Genomic DNA, 22,934 nt, shown 5'->3' with positions numbered 1-22,934 from the left:
AGCAGCCAGACTTATCTCAAGAGTAAGTGAGCAGTACAAGATAGTTACACAAAGGACAGCAATTACTATGATTCAGGCAAACACTGACTCAAGGTTTCTAAGTAAAAGAATATATATTTATTTACTCAGCAGTTGTTTAACAGTTCACCTTTCTAAGAAAGTTATAAAATCACAATCATAAATACACCACACCACTTCCCTTAAATTCCAGACAAGTTAAGCTCACAAAATGAAGGGGGAGCAAAATGGCACTCCAGCAATTTAAAAGGGAGGGAAAGACAAAGTTATTAGAAATGAGGCAAAACTAAAAGGTAAGTACTCAGGGCAACTGAACAAGAGAGACTACAGTGTCGAGATCAGCTAGTAAAGGCTTAGGGCCAAAGTCAATGGGTCAAAAGTCTTTTGCTCAAGATCACACAGTTGAGAGTATTTCGTGGACGAGGTTGGTTGGTAGAAAAGTTAGTTCAAAGAGAAGAGAAGGACAAGCCCTCGGATTGGAGAAAGATTTCAAACACTTTCACCGCGGCTGACCGAAACGGACAACCGGATTTTCACAGTACCTTAAAACGGAGAGGGAGCTGTAGCTGAGGCGGACGTTCCTGGCTGTTCCTGCAGGCTCACGCTTCCTGCAGGGACTGTCGGACTGATCAGAAATAGGAAGACTGGAGGGTCCTGCGCCACCATGGGAAGAAGTCAGCAGCAGAGCAAAACAACGAATAAAAGGTGCACTCCTTAAAACCCAAGCAGGGTCCGACCTTCCTGGCTATCCGGCCCACTGTAGCTCTGTACAGCAAATTCGACCAGAGGAGGGGTCCTGGCTTGTAGTTTGGGCGAACTGGTTGGTCCCACCAGCTCAAAGGAAGAAGTTTCCTGGAGGATCTTCTCTGTCGTCGGATTCTGGCGATTCAGACCTGCAGCAGGGCTTCACAGGGCGGTTCAGTCGTGGTAGGGGTCCTCTTATTCCAGTTCCTCGTTGGTTCTTTCGTTCCAGTGGTAACTCTGTCTTTCCAGTCCCAGAGACCTGTTTTTTATGCAGTTTTCCCCCATTCATACAGCCTGGCTGTCAATCACACAGCAGGGTGGCTGGCCTGGCAAGGCCAGTCCCCTTAGCCAATCAGACAAGAGTGCAACTTGGGTTACCAAGGGAACCCATGGCAGGGGGTCCAAAGATCCCTCCCTCACATCCTGCCCACCTAGACTATCAAGCGCCTTAAGGAGGGCTTCTGTGCAGAAACCTGTGAAAAGACAGTGAACAAAGGAGTCATCCCCAGTTTGGCGCACAGAGAAAAACACGAGAAAGACTTTAACAAAAAGAAATGGCGAATAAACCCAGCCGGAACCAAAATAAAATGTATTTGGCCAAGCGGGTTTATGTTCGAGGCTAATATAATAGCCTGAAACACTACCACATTTATATAAGATAATCGCGGTAGAAAAGTTAGGGTTGATACCACTGCCACCAGCCAAGTCTTAATGTTAAGGGAGTGAAACAATTCCCCAAGAGGCACAGACAAAAAGGGATAAGAGTTAACCCTTTACAATACTCCATGTAAGATGGGTCTTTGGTTTAAAGTGACTATATAAAGTTAATGGCAACTTTACCTGTTTCTGGGGGACAGTAGTCAACCCCAGAAAAATGGAGTCAGTGGGAAGTCTCAAAGACAACCATGTGTCATTGCACTGAAGGTGCTGTGTAATACACACAAAAAGTGGTGCACATGGAGTAGGTGAGGCTCCAGTGCCCAGGATCACACAAAAAGTGAAAACACACACAGCAAAACACATATAAGAGTGGGTAAAGGCTCACACTCTTACCAGGTGAAAGAAATAAACCCTAGAAATCCAGCAAAGCTGCTGAGGGACTCATTAGGTAAAGAACATCAGCCAAACCTGGCGAGAGCGACACCTCCCGCCTGCAGGACTCGGAATCAGCCGGTCCGGAAACAACAGTGGCGGCGGATTTACCGCCACCGTTGTTCCCGGACCGGCTGGCTTGTAATGAGGCCCAATGTGTGAGAGACCAGTGTGCACAATTTATTGAGGGGGAACACATTAAGATACTTGGTGGGAAGAAATGAGTGCATTGTCAAGACAACCAATGCACCAATACAAGTATTACTGTCTCCCAAAATATATCGGGGTGATGTGAGCAAAGAATAGAGGGGTGGCAGTAGGAGAACCGCACATTTGTAACATTGAAATTTAAAAAAAAAGGCTGTACAATGTATTCAGGGCATGCCAACAGGATGAACCACCAGAAGGCCCTATATTCTACTGCGATGGAAGCTCATCTCTCCAAACGAGCACAGTTGGGTGGTGGCCAATGAAGAGAAAGGACTGGCAAAGTCACTTCGAAGAGTGTGTCGCATGCTGGAAAAGTGACAGTAGTGCAAATTAAAAAGTGGGGTGACTACCACACAACCACTGTGTGAAACGATGAGAAATGAAGAAATTCTACGTTCCTTATAACCCACAATCTGCAGCGGTGGTGGAAAGATTAAACCAAGAACTGAAGAAGAAACTATTAAAACACATCCAAGGTGAAGGACCAACGTGGGATATAGATCTCCCATTCATACTAGAGGCTCTACGATATGATCAGGAAAACATACAGCTTGTGGATATGCCCCACATGAAGTGCTGGTTGCATGAGAAATGCCCAGCTCAAAAGGCTTCTATGTCATATCATCGACAGTCATTTTTACAGCGGGTGTTTTTACGAAAATATATTGGGGAGAAAAGTAATCAAAGTTTTTGTATTATTTTTTTTGTGGGATTCCCTTATAAAGCCCTCCTCTTCTCCCACCTATTTTTAACTGTTCCCTTTCCCACCCCCCAAAATGTTGATGATTTTTTTTGGCAAAATGTTTTCGTGAAAACACCCGTCGAAAAAACGACTGTCGAAGAAACATCTTATCCTCAAAAGAACATGTTGCTGCCACTAACACCAGGGGACTTACATAAGTGAATTGGTGACAGGGTTACACTTGATTAGGAAACAAATATTTGACAACCAAGCAGAACATGATCTGAAAGCACAGAAGGTGTACAACAGAAATGTGAAAGCACTCCAGTCCAGTGTAGGAGATATTGTGATGCTAAGAAATGAGGAAAGAAGAAAAAGCAACCACAAGTGCAAAGAGTTCTGCATTATAGCAGAGAGGGTGAGCGAGCCGATTTATAGTATTGACCAATAGCACGGCCCAGGGTTAGCACTCAAACACATCCATCAACAGAAGAGGGTGAAGAAAGAAAAGGAACAGGAACATGTTGACGTACACGTGAGATAAAACATAATACGATAACAGGCAGTAATGGCTGTTTGTGTTGCAGATGCTGTTGTGTATAGGGATGGGTTGTATGGTGGAGGGATGTGGCAGCTGGCTTGGAGGAGTGAAAAGAAAAGACTATCCTCCACCAGGTGGTAGATAATTCTAATATAGTCCATAAGGTAGGTATGACGGTAGCAGGCGAAACGGACATGACGAATTGTTGGGTATGTGTAACAATGCCGGTACATGCTCTGTATCACATTGTTTTTAGCACTTCCTTTGGGGATTGGATGATTTTTTTGGTCATTTGACAAAACTGTTGATGTTTTCTAATGCTACTAAAGATTGGGGTGTGCCACGGCTGCAGAACATTAGAGTAAAAAGCTACATCAGCCTTTTTATTTTTGTTTTACCTCTGAATTTAATATCAAAGGTCGGGTGGTGGGATATGTACAGGATTGTGAGAAAACAATAATTATAAAGGAACGTGCGAAGGACACTGTACAAAGGTGTGGGATATTTACTGAAAAGGAGAGTCTCTTTGACACCTTATTTACAATGTATGGGACAGCAAGAGATGGAGCAGCGGGGAAAAGGCTCCAAGCTGTTGTAGAAATACTGATGAATGCGAGGTATTAACAAAGAGACCGAAGGAGCAACACTGAGATAAAGCAAAGGACTCTCCAAGATAGAATGGTGCTAGGTATCATAACGGCACAAGGGTGTAGGACAATGAGGGAGTGATATTGGACCAAGCAGTTCACATCGCCAGTATAGCTGCTGTCCCGCACGATGATTCCAAAAAACGGGGGACATTATTTTTCCACTTGGTAACAAGGAATATTTGGGGAGAACAAATAATGAAACGGGCGATACTGATTTTCTTAGGGCTGTGTTTCTGCTAATGTGCCACATGCATCAGGGTATTGATAGAAAAGACACTTCCTATGTCCTACCCTATGAGGGCATTACAAACGAAAGAAGGAAAAATCAGGTGAGTGTCGACTGAAACGATTATAACATAACCTTTTTCTTAGGCCACTGTTTTTTCCATCTGTTCAGGTGACACGCAAAAGCGTGCATATGTGAACAGCGTAGCTGCATACAGAATAAAATCCTTACAGCACCAATGGTCCACCACTATGTTGAAAAAGCACACACTGAAAATGACATAAGGTGGACTATTCGCAAGAAAATTATACATTATGACAAGGCAAGAGCTGAACAAATGCGTTTAGAAGCCAAATGAAGAAGAATTTTTCTTACTAAATGTCTTTGGGCTTAATGATAGTTTGGATAGTTGGTGGGGCATATGCCTAGGCCTTTTTGCACTCCTGCAAAGAAATGTTTCACTTTCCACTTGCACCCCCATTTCATGCTACTGAATAGATACACTCCATTTATATTTAGCTCTTACGAACCCGATATTTTCAATTTCCAATGTATCCGAGTAGGGATTACATGGCTTTTCCAAATTTCCATCAATGGAGAATAAGTGCCAATGAGCCTTCCATCCTGCTCATTATTTACATTTTCCGATTAACAACAAGATGAAGCGACCATGTATTTTGACCACTTTTTTTGATCACCCATGGTAGGGTAGGTAAACAACCTGCGGTGACAGAAACGTATACGTCATGGCGTCACAATGACGTGCTGATATCATCGAAGGCTCATCCCCGCTTTCGCTTACATTTTTCAGCTTTATATACACACTAGCTTTTCCTAGCTTAACATACGCCGTTCTGGAATATCTTGAAGGTCAATTTCAGTCGGTAATTCATATGGTCACTTTGGTCCCCCTTCTTAAATATCGGAATTACCAGCGATTTCTTGAAAAGGCTTAATGCATCAGATGGAATGAGAGGTATGCAGGTTATAAAAACAGTATCTAAGTTCCATCGATCACACAAGCCTCTATGATGTGTCTTTGTAGGCACATAATTGTATTGCAGAGTGCCTGTGATGGCATACAATTGCGTAGTAGCATAATTGCAGTACCTACTTTTAGCACATGAGGCGGCTTTCGTCCTACAGCCTCTTTAGAAACTGAAACATTGAGATGGTAATTAACTGTTCTTTAACAGTGGAACCACTGTGCCCTGTGTGAAGAGAAGTGGGGGCAGAACGAAGTAACTTCCAAATGTATGCGATAGTGCAAGGGGAAGGAGACCACGTAGAGCTGTGCTCATTCTGTTTGTTGAAGTGGTGCGAATGTTTGCGATAGTGGAAGGTGAAGGTGACCGCGTAGAACCGTGCTCATTCTGTTTGTTGAAATGGTAGCTGTTGTTGAAGTGGATGCACTTTGCCAATTGGACAGCAGAGGGCAACCTAACACTGATAAATTGAATCAGCTGAGTATAGAAACATACCTAAGCATATTATATATATATATAGCTAGATTGTATCACACACAATGGCTGTGCTCCATCAACATTTCCGACATACGTGGTTACCAAAAGACAGGAGAAACTAGGTAAGAGTCCCTTTGGTGTTTTCACCCTATTTTGTCTTTAGACAATGTCAGGAACACTTTACTGTGGAATTAATCATTTTAGATACAATTGTAACTTCATTTGCTGGCAGGCATTTACAAATGTTGTCAGGAATGAAGTCTACCTCCACGTCACAACTTTACCCACTAGAGGTCAGGAATACACTGTGTCTCAGATTTTACAATTGCCTGATCTAAGTAAATAATTTCCGTGTAAAGAGACATATTTCTGGTGTGTTGTCTTACTGAACACAGGTATTTCATTTCCTCAGTAAATGTATCTTTGAGGAACTACAGGAGCACTGTTTACCCCCTGATTTATACAGGTTGGGCATTCTTTAAATGAATTGGAAACAGAATTTATGTCTGGCAGGTAGGAGATAGGCGTCCTACTATTATGTCTTTTGTTAAATTACACCCATACCCCTACATCACTTATCCCCAACTATCTGCTATTCATCCTGTAGAGTTCCTGTATAATACAAATTGCCTGCCCTTTGACGAAGTTCCTTGAATGCCCCTTTGGAATGAAACATGTTGGCACATGAAGTACCACTTATGTTAAGAACCACAGCACAAGAGTGAGCACACCCCAAGCACACAGATGAATTATTCTGCAACTCTGTGGGGTATCAACATATAAGTGACTTTTCATTGCTACATCAAGGTCTAAGTCTGACAACATTGTCTACAGGCATTTTCCTGCAATACTTTTTGAGCACGGTATGGTCTTCTCAACAAATTAGCACTGTCTTGCATATTGCGATCTATGCTAAAAAAAGAAAAAATGATGTATGCATTTATCCGTTTAGGACGCCTGATAGCGAAAATTGCAATAGATAAACTCTGTCAGGCAACAAGGCCCTGAATATAACGCATTGCTTCAGCGAGATGAACTCCTGGGCTGGCACTGAGCAGCAAGAAGTATTACAACAAATTATAAAGAATACTGAGGGGAAATAGAAAGCGTTACTGAACTCACTGTGAATTCATCCTGAAACATACCTACCGTAAATTGAACCCAATATGTTGTAAACAGTGGCTATAACTGAGGTTCAACAAGGTGAATTATTTATATTTATAATTGTTTTTTGCATCATTATTAAGGTGGCGTGTCTCTTTGGCGTCTTGCATGACCTATTCAGTACTATACATATCCATCAAACCCATAAATGCCACTGACCCGTGTACAGTGTTAAATCAAACATTTGCTGCCCACAGCGTCTTGGCCAGTGTCACATAACATTGTTATCTGCCACATGTTCGTTTGGAACATCTTACAAACTTTGTCATGTGATATATAATGCTGGAACTTGATTCCGACCAATAGATATACATTTAAATCAAACCTCCTGAGCACTCGTTCCACTTAGCTTCCCTTCCCCTCGAAATCTATCCCACCTGCCTAATGGATTTGATGAGCATGAACTCACCAAACAACAGACAAAATGATTGCCTTGGTCAATGCTGGTCTAAAATTAAACCCATTGCAACAAAAGTGCAGGTAACTGTAACGCTTTCGTTGGATTGTGTGGTGTGAGAGACATTAGGCAAGTAAGGGGATACTGTGCAAGCTAAGGACAGTATCGAGAGATTCTACCTAATAAAAAATAGAGAATAACATCTTAACGAATACAAAATATTGATTATTCTTTTTTTTATTAAAAAATATATGGGTTGGGGTAAGGGGTTACATCTGGTGGGGGGGTTGGGTATTAAACATGGAGAAATAGGGGTTTGGGCCTCCCTCAAAATAATTCGGTATTTTCGGTTCATTAAAATTTCATTCTGTATTTTTGGGTTTGACAAAATCACATAGATCCGCAAAGGACATGTGATTATGATTGATGATGATGGGAATAGGGCTGTGGAGGAGGGGAGTACACTGGTACTATACCAATGGAGATTTCTATCCTTGCACACACATTGCTTCCAATCTTGTAACAGTCTCTAGCAAGGGCGCCGTTAAGCCCAAGGTGCGCCCTTGAGAGTTGGCAATCTCCCATCTATAAAGTATGTGTACAAATCGTCTACTTCCTAATGAATGACCGGTGGCATTATGTCCGAAAAGTCGGGTTGATATATGTAGACTTTTATTTAGCTCTTGTAGTCGCCGTTTACTATAAATTATTTGATTAGGTTATGGATCTGTTATGGAGCTCGTGCCGTCAATGAATCGTTGAATAATTTATAGATTAAACACATTTCTGTTGGGTTCCAAGTCTTAAAATTGCGATAAAAATGCCAGTGAATACAAAATATTGCGGCAAAAATGCTGTGGTTTTTTGTGCTACAATCATGTAAATGATGCAGGGGACATCCCTGCAACCCCGGACCCTTTATACCATTTAATAGTATAATGGGGTACACCTTTACCGGGTCAAACCACAGTATTTTTGCCGTGATTATTTTTTACCAGCAACATTTTTGCCGTGATTTTATTACCTGATACCTTCTGTTGCGCACCAAACCTAACAAAGATCTCCGTGCACTGGTCATCAAACTGCTAGTGGAAGGGAAAAGTTGATTCCGAAAAGTAGGCAGAGACTTTAAATTCTGAATCTGGCCAGGGAGGCCATTCCATATCTTTACAGCTTACACCGCAAAGCGCCAACCTCAGACAGAGGAACTGCAGGATATTCAATAGCAGACGTGACAAGCTTCTAAGGAGGCCAAAGGGGGTATACTGGACCAGAACGGGGAGTAAGGAGCGGGCCGTGTTGAGCAAGCGTTTGAACACCAAACAGGCCAGTTTAAATTGTATTCGTTCAGAGACAGTTAGCTAGTGTAACACTGTCTAGCGCCAGATGTGTGGTCCCTTTTAAGCAGTCTGATAGTGGTGTAAGGTCACCCAGGTTCATCCTCTGCAATCTCCACTTATATCATCTGATTGTTACTTCACAGGATATCTTTTTCACTAGCAGAAGAGAGGGGTCAGGTCAATGTTGAAGAGAACAGGAGAGAGAGAAGAGTCCTGAGGCACTCCACAAATAACGTCTGTGGTTGAGGAGCAAAAAGAGCCCAGCATCCTGACTGTCTGTGACCTGTCAATCAGAAAAGATGTCAACAAATAAACAGAAGTAAGAGAGGGATTAATGGTCTATGATGAAACTTGGAGAAGGGCAGAAAGGCACACTCTATCAAAGGCATCAAAGATCTTACATTACCAAGAGGACTCAATTCCTCGATCCACCAAGTGTCGTCCCAAAAACCCAGAAGGGCTGTTTCCGTGCCATGTCAATTCATAGGAATGTCGCGTTTCGTTTTCAAGCACTTCATGTTTTAAGCAGCAATGTTCTGTCCTTCTCTTTGTTTGTTAAGTCCATTAAGAGCACAATTAATCCTGGTGTAGCCCATGGTGTTTTTCAACTGGCCTGGGTAGGCACATGCCACCAGGCCAGGGGAGGGGGGCGGACAAGCCATATTGATCCACTGCCCAGACGAGTTGAAAGAGTAGGCATGTAAACTAGGCAACATGCAAAGAAAGCATGAGGTAACAGGAGTGGGCTGCCATCCTGTGTCCCCTGACCATTACACTCCTTATGCCCCCGAGTAGTGTAACATATTCCACCTACTGTGAAATACAGCTCACAGCACTAATTTAGATTTTTAAATCCACTGAGGAGATCTCTATTGTCAACACAGAATGTATGTGCAACACACAGCAATGCTGTTCGAGAGTAAATATCCATGCCCATCAGACCGGTTCATGGGCGAGCATGCAGTTACTCACAGGGTTCTCGTGACTTTCCCACAAACCTTAACACCATATCAAGCTGGTAAGACATGCTACTTTGCTCCCTCTGCCATGGTCCGGTTGATGCCTCGAAGACAGGAATGGCAAAGGGGCACAGAGCCACTATTGATATTGATATTTTATTTGTATCCCGCTCATACACAAGTGTTTCAGAGCGCGACAAGGGAGGGGAGGGGATCCAGGGAGAACAAAAACACTGATCTTACTAGGCCCAGTGACACTGAGAACGCGCAAGTGCAGTCTCGATCAGGATCCCTTGACATGCCCTGCTTGAAGGTGTCTTGATAACAGCATCCCTGTAGCTGATTATGTCTCCTCCCCTTTGGTTATATCTCTAGGTGAGATCCTGGGAAACCAGGTGATCCAGATAGATCTCTTAATGTGCCTTCCTTACCCACTGTAACAAACCCACAAGCCCAGTCGCACCATGTCATTCCCTCCTAAAGGGACAAACAAAAACATAACAAAACATGACTTAAATAAACATTCCATGGCAAAACTTTATCAAACTTGACATTAGACCAACAGTCCTACCAATAGCAGCCACAGCATGCTAGGGCAGTGTTGAAGGGAGGCGCCTGTTACTATACTGCTTGTATAGTAACAGGCGCCTCCCTTCAACACTGCCCTAGCATGTTACTATAATACCAGCACCTCCTTGCCGGATGGCCACACCCAATACTCAGGCTGGGAGGCCTCTCTGTGTCCCTTTGCGAGTCTCGTCAGTTGACACTTTGTTGTGTGCATTAAGCTGGTCCCACTCTTTCCTCCCCAACACCAGGTTTTGCTCTTTCGCTACAATACCGGCATGCTGTTGTGCCAGCCCATGGTGCTCTGCGTCTCCCACTCATCACCATGAGGGGGCAGGTGCCGCGAACACCACATCACTGCTCATGCGTGGGGTGGTGCCAGCCCTACGAGGACACCATCTCTAAGCCCCCCCAGTCATGTGTGCTGGAAGGTGTCACAAGTACCATTAACAAGAAGCTTAGAATGCATCCGTTCAGAACACTGGGATCTCATTGAGCATGCCACTTCTACCTCCTGGGGCCAAGGACTTACCTAAGCATACCATGCCTGTAGAGCAGCCTCCACACCCCTCACCGCAGTTTACCTTTAAGTGTGGGGTGAGTCCTACATGGTATTATGCGATTATGCACCCAGGGACCAGTTCTCCCCAGCCCGCTAGTGTTGCAACGCCTTCCCCACCCTGCATAACGGCGGGTAAGCGAACCTCCCCCGGGCGATCATGCACACAGAGCTGGCACAACTGCTGCTCCTCTGTGCTTCCCAGGTCTACACCTTCACAGTTGTACCGCTGTCCCTGCGGCCCAGGGCCTCTGCTGTACCTGCTGTGGCCCACACCCTTGCAGGTGGCTCATACAATCCCACACGCCATCATCAGTGTGTTTGGCCTCAAGTCTGTGTCTCCACCACTGCCTCAGCTACCTGGAATCCAGGACTGCACTGAACCAAGTGGGCCACTCAAAGCAGATTTGGCTACCCTCAATGTCTCTGCTGTTCTAGAGTACTGCCCAGAGGCTATAGCCCCTGAGAGACCACATTGTCTCTTCCTGATTTATTTCTTCTCCCTCTGAAGTGCAAAGAAAATGTTCAATGCAGTGGAAGCCCAGTTTTAAAATCACTTGAGATACAGGTTTTGGTAACTTTTATTGGACTACCTGACAATACCATGCAGAGATGGACAAAGCATTAGCTTTTGAAGTCCCACATACTTCTTCCTCAGACGGTGCAATGTGAAATGAGGCATAAGAGAAGTCACAGCACAGTGTGTCCTCATAATGATGGGAAAAAAGTATTTTAAACTTCATTAGCTGAAGGAACAGTATTCCTAGAATGTGGATCTGGAAACTGCGGTCTTATCTAAAAGGCCATAGAAACTCCTGGAAGCAGGGAACCTATCGCGGTTTGGAAACAGTACACATAGATTCTCGTTTTTAACTCGTCTGATTTGGTTGATTCTCGATTTCTTCTATTTTTCTCATTTCTTTTTTCTTCCTACTTTTTTTATTCTGTTTCCGTGGACTAACCGAATTTTACAATATTGGATGAACTTTGTGATAAGAAGTTTAACCATTTATTTTTAAAGGTTCTATTTTGTAAAGGTTGTTATACAATCATAAACAAATTTTTAAAAAAGTACACCTTTTTATCTGAAACAACCTGGTTTGTGTGTGCACATTAAGGACCATATTGTGTCCAGTGTTGCAACAAAACATGTGTTACTGTAGTGCACTAGCCGCAGTATCCTACACTATCTGGAATACTGGTGCTGGGCAAAATCCCAACTTCACTGCTTGACCAAATTGTAATCCTGGGGAAACCATTTAACACAAAAGTCCTTCCATGCCAAAATTGGGAACACCTGGCAGTGCTTCCGTTGATAGTGTGCACTTTACAAAAAGCCACATTCATAAAGGTTTTAGTTTTTCTCCACATATAGTTAGAATAGTACGTAAGTAGGATAGACATGTATAAAGCACTCCCGCAAACCACATGTCCTCTGGGTGCTGGTCTCAGCCTACATTATGCAAAATGAAATAAAATGGTGAGTAGGATTCTGTTTTTTGTGGAAGAATGGGCGACAACTGATCTGGTGCAGATAACTTGCAAGATACAATGTTTCTTAAGACCAGGGGACCTCATTACGAGTTTTGGCAGTGTGGTATATTCTTACCGCCATTTTTTGGCAGTTTCACAAATTGCCACCAGCTTTACCGCAGAGCTAAATTCTGAGTTTGAAGGTGAAATAGAGGACTTACCTCTAGCGTATAAGTGGAGTTACAGAAGATGTATTAGTGCTCACAGTAAATTTGCAAAAAGCCCCATGGGATTCTACAGACTCCAAAAATGGGGATTAAAACTTCCTTAACACAGAACTAGAAGTCTTTAGCAACCCTACCAACAAGCCTAGTTTTAGGAACTTTACACAAGTGTGGGAGCCCCTCTACTAAGGACGAACATGGTTCAAATAACCTGTTCTGTGGGGTGCACCCCACTCAGGAGGGTCTACAGCCTCGTTTTAGCTCAGTGCATCCTTCATAGAGGAGAAATGTAATTTGCATATCAGTCTGGTCCCACCCACAGGGGCCGTCCAGCACTGAAATGACAGGCAATTCTCCTCTGTTCTAGGTTTAGGAACCCCTTATATAATACACACCTCAGACTCTCCTATGGCAGAACCGCCTGTGACGCTTCATCTTTCTGTGCTTAAAAATGAAATATATTCAGTGATCGAAGTGAGCGGGAATGGTCGGGAGCGGTGTTCCACTACTTTTATTTTTTAATGTTTACCATTCCTCTACTTTTTACAACCATATTCACCATTCATTATAGTATGTGTACATTCATGTCCCTGCGCAAGTGTACAGTTGTAATAGGAGCCTTGGTTACTAGTCACTTCGACTATTGCAACGCGTTGTTACATGTTGCACTATGCTTCCGCCTACCATCTTCCAAGACCCAGTGCCACTACTTTTTTCGGTACACTTCTACCACTGAATAAATTATATATTGCATTCTTTAGTGGCACATCATGTGTTCGATGCAATGAATATAAGGGTGCGTGTGTGTTTGTTTGGTCTGGGCCCCCCTAATTGTGTGTCTACCCCCACCAACCCAACAATGATTTATAGACACAGCCCCAGAGTGCGCTGTGTTGGGGTGTGGCTTGAGATGTTTCACCGTGTGAACCCTGACGTGGAAGGAGGGCACGCCGGAAGGGTCCTGCATTGCTCCTTGTCGAGCCCACAGCAGATACGCAATTAGCGGGGGCCGTGCTGCGAGCGCCAGTCTTTCAGGAAGAGGTTTCTTTGTTAATTGAAACTGACGTTTGAATTTCTCGCAGTCGAAATGGCAAAGCACCCGGTATATAAAATAAACTGATTTGTGCACAGTTTTTTTTTTAATCTGAGGAGAGCATTTATCGACCCCACAACTGTTTAAACTTTAATAAACTGCAGGGGAAAACCCTGCTTTCATTAAAGCAACGATGCGTGTCCCCGGCTAATGACGACTGAGGGAAGAGTGTTCATTCACTGACCTAATTGTCTTGCATCGGCGCATAACAAGCACTGAACTGCGAAACGTCCCTCTTTCGACAAGGCTGCATTCATTTGTTCTGGGAAACAGTACATCACCCCCTCTTTCTCGTATGAACACATCTTTTATTGCCTCCCACTCGAAGACAGACAAAAAATAAATAACATAAATCCTTCTTAGAGAGGGACTTAAACACGAACATTTTGGTGATCATTAAATCCCTCAACTAAACTATTGTGTCTGTCCTAAATAGTAACAACTAAGATTACAATTTTTAAAGCATGCCTTTAGCATGTAAACAACATGAACTGCATGACAACACTCGAGTTACCTAGAACAGGGCATTAACCACCAAGAAGATAATTAAGAAACATTAAGAGAGAAAACAGGCAGGTAAGTCAATAGTTACAACTGCTGGCTTAATAGCACGGCTGCCTTCAAGGAAGTCCGAGTACTTAAAGAAAATAAGGGCCTAATGACTGCCCATCTAAAAACACAGGAGAATAACAAATCTAACAAAAGGACTATAGAGGATCCAGTCGAGTAACACTGTTGAAAATGTTGTGGGGACATGACATCTGAAGAAAAGGTGCCTCGGCCAAATGAATGGGGACAAAATGGTGTTACATGAAAGTTGGGGGCGACAAACACCCCTGCCCCCCCCCTAAAATTACACCCATGGGAGGATCGGGCATACTTTGCTGAAAATCAAGATACAAGTCAACTGGATGGAGTGAGTGTGGAGCCTAAAAATCACAGCTCGCTCCTCAATGTATGCCTAGGTCTGCAACAAGACTCCTCCCACGCACCAGAAACAGAGCGGCCGCCTAGGAATGAGGAGGAGCCTCTACCCCCCACCACCACTTCGATACTAGAAAACCTCTCAAAATCTCTAGATTTGGCGCGGATAGCAGAACGTGTATGTACAACCTCACCAGCATACAGCTCGTCTATTTCCTCATCGGAATCTTCTGAGAAAGATGATTCTGCTGAATCAGAAGTGCTGATTACGTTAAAATCTCGGTTCGCCCTATGTAATACTCTGCATAGAGAACAACACACAATCAAAGAAGGATTGCTATGTTTGGTGAGCACTGTGCTTGAGAGCAGAGGGGGATAAGGAGATGCAAGAGGCAAAAGAAAGTCAGTCGATAGACACATTAGAAGAGACATCTATGATAAGTATTCAAGCTACGAGCTCTCCACAAAAAGTGGAAATGCCGCTGGTTGCTAACAACAGCAGTGCTAGACAAGATCTAGGAACCACGGACATGAGGAGGGGACATCTTTGTAATATGCCTGGTAGCCTGCGAGGTAAACGTAGACTGCGTTAAGGACAGATTAGAAGTAAGAATAAAACTACAGCTAAGACAATGGACCTCCTAACGAGTTTGGCGGTAACCCACCAGTGCTACTTGTGGGTTGCCGTTCCAAACCCTGATGGGTTGGCAAACAGTAATTAAAAGCAACCCAAGGAAATGGGCATTGTGGGCTTCCACAGGATGTTTAGAACTATTTTGACTACTGGGGAGACTCCGAGTAGTTGGTCTACATCGATGCTCATCCCTATCTTTAAAAAGGGCAGTCATGATGAGCCAGTAAATTACCGGCTCTAAGCTATGATTGACACCATGGGCAAGATTTTGGGCTTATTCCTATTAAAAAAGGTGAACCGCTGGATCAAAGAGATGGCCATTTTAGGAATACAATAAACTGGTTTCAGGAAGGGTTCTGGTACCCTGGTTAATCTTTGGACCATTGCCTTCCTGGTTCAAAATGCCCGTGAAAGATGCACCGCTGTATATCTGTTATGTTGACTACAGCGGGGCTTTTGACACTGTGGATAGAAATACTTTGGATGAGATGGGGATTACATCCCATGATAGTTTACTTCATCAAATCTCTTTACACCAACACCACAGTCCAAATAAGGACAAATCCGGAAGGTTCTTCAAGTCCGGTGATGAACACCAATCACAACAGGGCTCTACGATGGCACCAGTCCTGCTTAACTTATATTTGGCTGATATGGGAAAAGCTTTGGCCAGTTGGAAGAATTTTCTTCCTTGCGTTGGAGCCAAGCCTTTGGTCACAATATGGTCTTGTTAGACCGCACCAAGGTTGGGTAACAGCGCAGTCTTGTAGCATTACGGAAACATGCAGTAGAAATGGTCTAGTAATTAATTGTGCTAAGACAAAAATCCTGGTCATCCATGCTAGTGAAAGGAAAATCCTGAATATGCATGGAAGCTGAATGGCAAACCCATTGAACAGGATAGGAAGCATATCTATTTGGAGGTCCCCATGACAAATACATTAAGTAGAGATACATTAGCCACTACTATAATGGGAAAGATTCAAAAGACAAATTCGGCCTTTAAAAGGTTTAGATCTCATCGGGGTATTCATTCTATTGAGGGACACTTAACGGTGTATACGTCCAGTATTCTTCCCGGCGGTTTCCACGTTTTTACCAAACAAGAGACCAAATTGCTGTCTAAATTCGAAGGCAGACTCTATCGTCCCACATTGGGCTTATCCCAGGCCACACCGATTGAGGCAATTCAGTGTCAATTGGGATTAACCTCTATGATAACTCTCGAAAATTGCAGGAGGTATCTTAATGTTGAAAATATTGTCTGTTGAGGAGAAGGAATATTCCGTATACTCGATATTTCGTAAACGCATTGTGAAAGAGAGTCCTCCCAGAGCAATATAATTATGGACAAATGTAGTCCGGAAGTTCTTTATTGACATCCACTTTGGCTCGACATTAAAAGAGAAGTCACAGGTATGGCATAGGGACAGTAACATGTGCTTATTGGGTCAAACGACTAATATGAGTAACTATGTCAGACAGAGCATCAGGATCAATGCATCTTGTATTTATTCAACGAAAATTAATAATGTGAACACCAGAAGGTTCCTACTACAACTCTGTCTGGAACAACTTCCTACCATGGCCTGACTGGGTGCATGGGTTCAAATTACTCTATGTCAGAGAACATGCATGATCCACAAGAGAGAGGCGGAGACCTTGTGTCACTTATTAACAGTATGCCACATATTGACAGAGGTATATAAGAAAAACTATGTGGGCTATCTGAATATTGACTTTCTGCAGTCTGACCAGACATGGGCTTATACATACTCTGGTGAAAATGCAGTCTTGAACTTTAGAGTACATTGGGCCTCATTATGAGTCCGGCAGTAGCCGTGCCGGAAAAACCGGCAGGCTGCCACCGGACCGGTAATTCCATTCCACCTCTGTGATTGCCGGAATCACGGGGAATTACAACCCCAGTGACCCGGTAATTCTGGAGGCAGAATGGAAACACCGGTTCCGTCTATGACAGAGCCGGTGTTTCCATGTCCGACTGGAGGCGGGTGGTGTTACTCCCGCCAGGTCAGACCTGGCGGGAGTGACACCTTCCGCCTGCAGGACTCGGAATCAGCCGGTCTGGAAACAACGGTGGCGTTGGACTTACCACCACCGTTGTTTCCCGACCGGATGACTCATAATGAGGCCCATTGTGTCTGTTCGCATCTGATGTGGATTATACTCAAAGTATGAGTCATGAGACTTTGATTTCAGATGGTTTGAAAGATATGGAATAATCGCCTCTTGGCATGAAATCAGTTTGTATTTTAATCAATGTACGAGAAAGGTGATTCGTTTCAGCTCGTGAAGAATGTGTTTTTTGTTTTAAGAATTGTGTGATTCATGTGATTTGCATGATGTGTTTCTTTTATAAGGTGTTTTTAAGTCTATTATACATTGTTTTTAAGATGTCGTTTGATAGTGTCTTTGGTGTTAATGGGATTTATTGTAACCAGATTAACACGTTAAGAAAAATAAAATGTATTTGCAAGATTTGTGTTTGGAAAGATTACATTAAAAAAATCCTGCATTAACAGCTACATTGGGCCCAGTCTGGACCCACTTTGAATCCCTTGCTTAGCCCCCCCTTTGTGCCGCACCGGTTCATTTGGACAGAGATGCTATTTGCAAAAATCCGTCTCCCAAATCTGCTCTTATAATCATGGAGATTTGCCATTTTATCTAATGCATTCCTTAACTTCACTTCGCATAAACTTTGTAGGCTGTTTCTGTGAATGTGACTTGACATTGCTTGATCACTCAGGGTCGTTTGTTGTGATTTTTTAAAGCAGTTTATTGTTATTTTATATGAATGTTAAGGTTGATGACATTAATGTGCATAAAAAGTAAAAATCTGTTCCTTTTTTTAATTAAACATTATGTAAGAAAATGTGCTACACGCGAATCCAGCACAGCGTAAGGATAAAATACCTCCGATTACAGAGGAAAATTCTGTATGACTCACAAATCTGCTCGGCAGGTAAAACCGTGCTAAATTACCGCACATATAGTAAATTATCGCCAATGGGATATGAATTACCGCCAGTATTCCATAGTACAGTAAAATAGGACTTCAAAAGTAAAATCAGCTTTCAGCTGATCTTAAAAAAAGTTTCGATCCGAAAACAGCTTCTGCTGTGAGTCTAATACTCAAGTAATTTTTCATGGCGTTTTTTGGTGGGGACGGGTTCGGAGGCCTGCCTTTTTTGTTTGTTTTGTTTTCCAGTGTAGGTGGTCATTTCTCTGTAGATGGACAATATGTGTTCCACAAAATGTACCACCAGGACCCAGTATCTGAGACATAAAGGGCCTGATTCATGGAACGTTTTCCTATGTGATTGTGCCATTATAAAACACTTCCATGAATCAGGCCCAACGTTTAGTCAAAGAAAAACCATTGGCCCCCGATCGCAAATGGCAAATAGTGCATTGCAAAGCACAGGTGTTCAGTGTCATTTGCTACGGGCTGCACGGTGCAATAAACTCCTCAAACTGGCCCACCTTGGCCCACAGTAGCTGCATGTTGTGGCACTTCGCGCATTGTCCTATGGGCCAGTCCGAGCCAGGCAGAGCGGTAATCTCGGCTGCACAATCATATACCACTGGGGCGCAGCAGAACCGTCCTTTCGGTATTGACCCATTAAGTACATCATAAAAGGTACTTTCTCACCCAGGCTCCGTCCCCGGCCCTTTCTCTCGACTTGCAGGTGTGGGGGCAGGCACGACGTACCTTTAAATCGCTTGGCTTCGTCGTGGGCCAGTTGGGTGGCGATGGCCAGGCCGATGCCAGAGGAGCAGCCCGTGACGAGGACGGTTTTCTGAGCCATGGTCCCCGCTTCAGAGAGCTGTCTCCGCAGGGGAAGAAGGAGTGCAGTCCCCAAGCAGCGGCGGAAGTGGCGGCTCGGGACCATTGAACCCCCCCAACTTAACCGGGCAGGGCTTTAGCTGCCTGTGTGCCGAGTCAGCGCGTCTAAGAATACGCCGCTACATATGGCACGCGTGATTACAGGGGGATTAGCCCCATTCTGGCGGGGAGGGCGACAATTAGGCAACAGCATGATGGCGTAATCTGGGAGGGGGAGGCCGGTCCAGACTGACCCCACCCCCTCGCGCCCCCGATTGATTCCGATGCTAGCCTGCTGCCAATTGAGTGGACGTTTATTAAGATGAAACCCGAATTAATGAGGGAACGTGCGTGGCGTGTATCTGGCGTTTCCTACCAGCCCCTTGGTCACTTTGAAGTATTGCGAACAACAGGTGATGAGACAGTAACATTTAAATGGCACGCAATGGCTCTGCCTGCGATGGATGAAAGGCTGAGTTCGCCTTCAAACCTGTAACGTGGAGTTTTAACACAAACACATATAGGCGACGCCCAGCTGCTCTTTTATAGCACCTGCTGGGATTAGTTTTGCAGAAAGGCATGCGCCTGTAACATGGTAGTCTGCAAGGCTGTAGATATCACTGCAGGGTCTTTGGGACATCACTACTGACTTGTAACCATCATTTATTCCATTTGAGTTGCGAAGCTACATTTTTTTTTTGTTTTAGTTCCGTATTTATAATGCGCACCCGGGGATCGAACCTTTGTTGCTTCGTGTCGTCTTGTTTCCAAGGCGAGCACGTTGCCACTGAGCTATCCTCCCGGCTTCTGCTTGAGCCAGCACAGAACAGAAGTACAGCTGTCACTGCAGCACTGAACTACACTTCTACTATTGGTGTATTTTGTTTATTCAAACAGATTAGACGTAGATTATATATAGATCAACAACTGGAAGATCTCGTATACTAGATTAAGGGGCACATGTAGACCTCCGTGGTAATGGCAAAATCGGCGGTATTTTGGAAATGACGCAGATGTGACCATGTCCCCAAGTCAGGGTTTGGTCAAATGCCACTGGTGATACACCAAGGATAAGTCCTGGTGGTATTTTAGGCAGCGTTTCTGCTAAAAGCCGCCTATTTTTACCTCCACCTTGGAGGTGGACAGCGCAGGTGGGGATCTCCAATGCCCCACTCTCATGCCTCACCCATATAATGCATTAAAAGGTTGGGATGGACCCTTTTCTGCATAAAAGCACGCACAGAAGCAACCACTACTGCGCATTATCCATTTCCACACTGAAGATGGAAATTGCAGAAAAATAAATGTTTAAGATTACCACCGGAGGAGGTGGCATTTCTGAAACACCTGCAGAGGTATAACAGAAATACCAGCGGTAAACTCTGAATTGGGCGGATTTTCTGAAATACCACTGGTGAAGGTGGTAACTTCACCCGCCGGTATTTTGCAAAGAAAATGCACCGAACCCGGAATGACCCCGGGTATTAAAGGGGATGACAGTGTTTGACCATATATTCTGAGGAATAAAGTACTCTCTGCCATAAGCAAAGAGAATAATGCAAGTCAGCTCAGGGTTCTCATATATTATAAGGCAGGCAAGCAGTGAGCTTAGTTCAGCACGGCTTCCATATGGGTATAAGTTGGACCGCGTTGCACTAGGAAAGCAACTTGTACCTAGCTAGGCGCCTTAATATGACGCTAGCAGCCTTATGCACACATCGCTGTAGGGTTATGCGCATTGTGCATCTCTTTGCATAATAGGGGATAGGTCCCCCGCATCATTTTGGTCTGTAAGTGAAGGAGATACGCAAGTGCACTCCTCCATTTAAGGGGTGCACAGATTTGCCTGTGCAGTATCCGGAAACATGGGGAACTACCTCCAATGATCAGGAGGTATTTCATCCCATAATAATGAGAATTACTGCAAGTGGGGTTCACATAATACAACAGGATGGACATTCCTCGATACTCGTAATGAGTATGGGGAGTCAAGGCAGGAGGTCATCCAAATGCTGCCAGTTTCGACCATAGTCACAATTAGACAATTATTGTAAAAGCTGCAAAATGGGGGTTCATGGTAAATCATTCCTGGGCTTTAACACTCAGTCTCTGCTGGGGCACATGTTTGTAGGGGGCCAAGCCCTGTTAGCATGATCATTCGTCTCACTTCACATTTAAAATATTGGGGTGCTGCCACGCAGACGAGAAATAGCCTTTAGTAAATATTCTGGGAACCCACATGTAGTCATTACGTCACCTTGTCATGATCCTACCCACCTGCCTCTCACCTTCCGCCGAGCACCGCCACATGTGCATATTCAGAGACTCTGTTTATGGCAAACTGGCAAAGTTAAAACCTACAAACTGCTTCTGCATTCATTGACTTGTTTTACATCTGCAGTTTTGGACCGATCTAATGTTATGTTCCATTCCGGGCTTTGGGTTAAACCAGCAGATGCATTCTGGTACATGTATGCTGTCCAAGAGACAGAGGGCTGAGGAGGCATATTAAGTACATTTGTCTGCAGCAAGCTACTAAGAGCTGGAGGAGGCATACCGAGTACATTTGCTTGCAGCAAGCTACTAGGAGCTGGAGGAGAAGAGCTGGAGGAGACATACTAAGTACATTTGTTTGCAGCAAGCTACTAAGAGCTGGAGGAGGCATACTAAGTAGATTGGGTTGCAGCAAGCTACTAAGAGCTGGAGGAGGCATACTAAGGACGTGTGTTTGCAGCAAGCTACTAAGAGCTGGAGAAGGCATACTAAGTAGATTGGTTTGCAACAAGCTACTAAGAGCTGGAGGAGGCATACTAAGTATGTTTATTTGCAGCAAGCTACTAAGAGCTGGAGGAGGCATACTAAGTAGATTTGTTTGCAGCAAGCTACTAAGTGCTGGAGGAGGCATACTGAGTACATTTGTTTGCAGCAAGCCAATAAGAGATTTGCTTGCAGCAAGCTACTAAGAGCTGGTGGAAGCATACTAAGAACATTTGTTTGCAGCAAGCTACTAAGAGCTGGAGGAGGCATACTAAGTAGATTTGTTTGCAGCAAGCTACCTGGAGCTGGAGGAGGCATACTAAGTGCATTTGCCTGCAGCAAGCCAATAAGAGATTTGCTTGCAGCAAGCTACTAAGAGCTGGTGGAAGCATACTAAGAACATTTGTTTGCAGCAAGCTACTAAGAGCTGGAGGAGGCATACTAACTGGATTTGTTTGCAGCAAGCTACAAAGAGCTGGAGGAGGCATACTAAGTAGATTTGTTTGCAGCAAGCTACTTGGAGCTGGAGGAGGCATACTGAGTACATTTGCTTGCAGCAAGCTACTAAGAGCTGGAGGAGGCATACTAAGTGCATTTGCCTGCAGCAAGCCAATAAGAGCTTTGCTTGCAGCAAGCTACTAAGAGCTGGTGGAAGCATACTAAGAACATTTGTTTGCAGCAAGCTACTAAGAGCTGGAGGAGGCATACTAACTAGATTTGTTTGCAGCAAGCTACGAAGAGCTGGAGGAGGCATTCTAAGTACATTTGTTTCTAGCATGCTACTAAGAGCTGGAGAGGGCCTACTTGCATTCTCATGTTCCAAGCTGCTGCAGAGAGCTGACAAACCCTTAATTACAAGCCACTGCTGCAGGCTACTGAAGCCAGGGCTGGGCTTAATTGAACACAGCTGCCTGATACTGCAATCTGTTCCACACCGTTGGGCTGTTGGCTGGGAGGGCCTTCATAAGCTCACTTTGAACAGAAGTAGTTGTTCAGTCAACTGCTTCCAGCTGGAGTTCGTGCCTTTGAACCTTTTCGGAACATCCTGATGTTTGGCATTGGAATCCTGTTTCTTCTTGCTGCTTTGCAGTACCCTTTCCAGTCTGCTTTTGCAGTCTGCCCGTTTTTGAACCTTTTCTTGATTTTCCAGCTTTTGACTTCTGAAACCCTGTCTGCCCTTGCTGCTGTTACAGCACCAGTCCAGTGTTGCTATTAAGGCCATCCAGTTCTGATCTGATATCTCTGCTGCCTTTCTAACTTTCTGCGAACACCCTGTTTTCTGTAATAATTTCTGCTTCACAGACTTGTCTTGTTTCTACCTATCTAGCTTTTCTCTCTTTCTTTCAGCAATTCCATTCTCTTGAAGT

The 22,934-nt window shown here is 44.1% G+C and overlaps 1 protein-coding gene across 1 annotated transcript in view; it reads right to left on the bottom strand.

Moving 5' to 3' along the window:
* LOC138542396 (retinol dehydrogenase 8-like) overlaps positions 1 to 18,949 on the bottom strand; it is a 224,178-nt gene extending 205,229 nt beyond the window's left edge. Inside the window, exon 1 of the mRNA XM_069641833.1 lies at positions 18,697 to 18,949. Coding sequence (XP_069497934.1) covers positions 18,697 to 18,877 — 181 coding nt within the window. The 5' untranslated portion in view covers positions 18,878 to 18,949. The remainder of the gene's footprint in view (positions 1 to 18,696) is intronic.
* Positions 18,950 to 22,934: the final 3,985 nt, after the last annotated feature.

Source organism: Ambystoma mexicanum, chromosome 1q, assembly GCF_040938575.1.
Source record: "Ambystoma mexicanum isolate Mex_15411 chromosome 1q, UKY_AmexF1_1, whole genome shotgun sequence".
Lineage (NCBI taxonomy): Eukaryota > Metazoa > Chordata > Amphibia > Caudata > Ambystomatidae > Ambystoma > Ambystoma mexicanum.
This window is presented reverse-complemented; position numbering and strand designations above follow the sequence as displayed.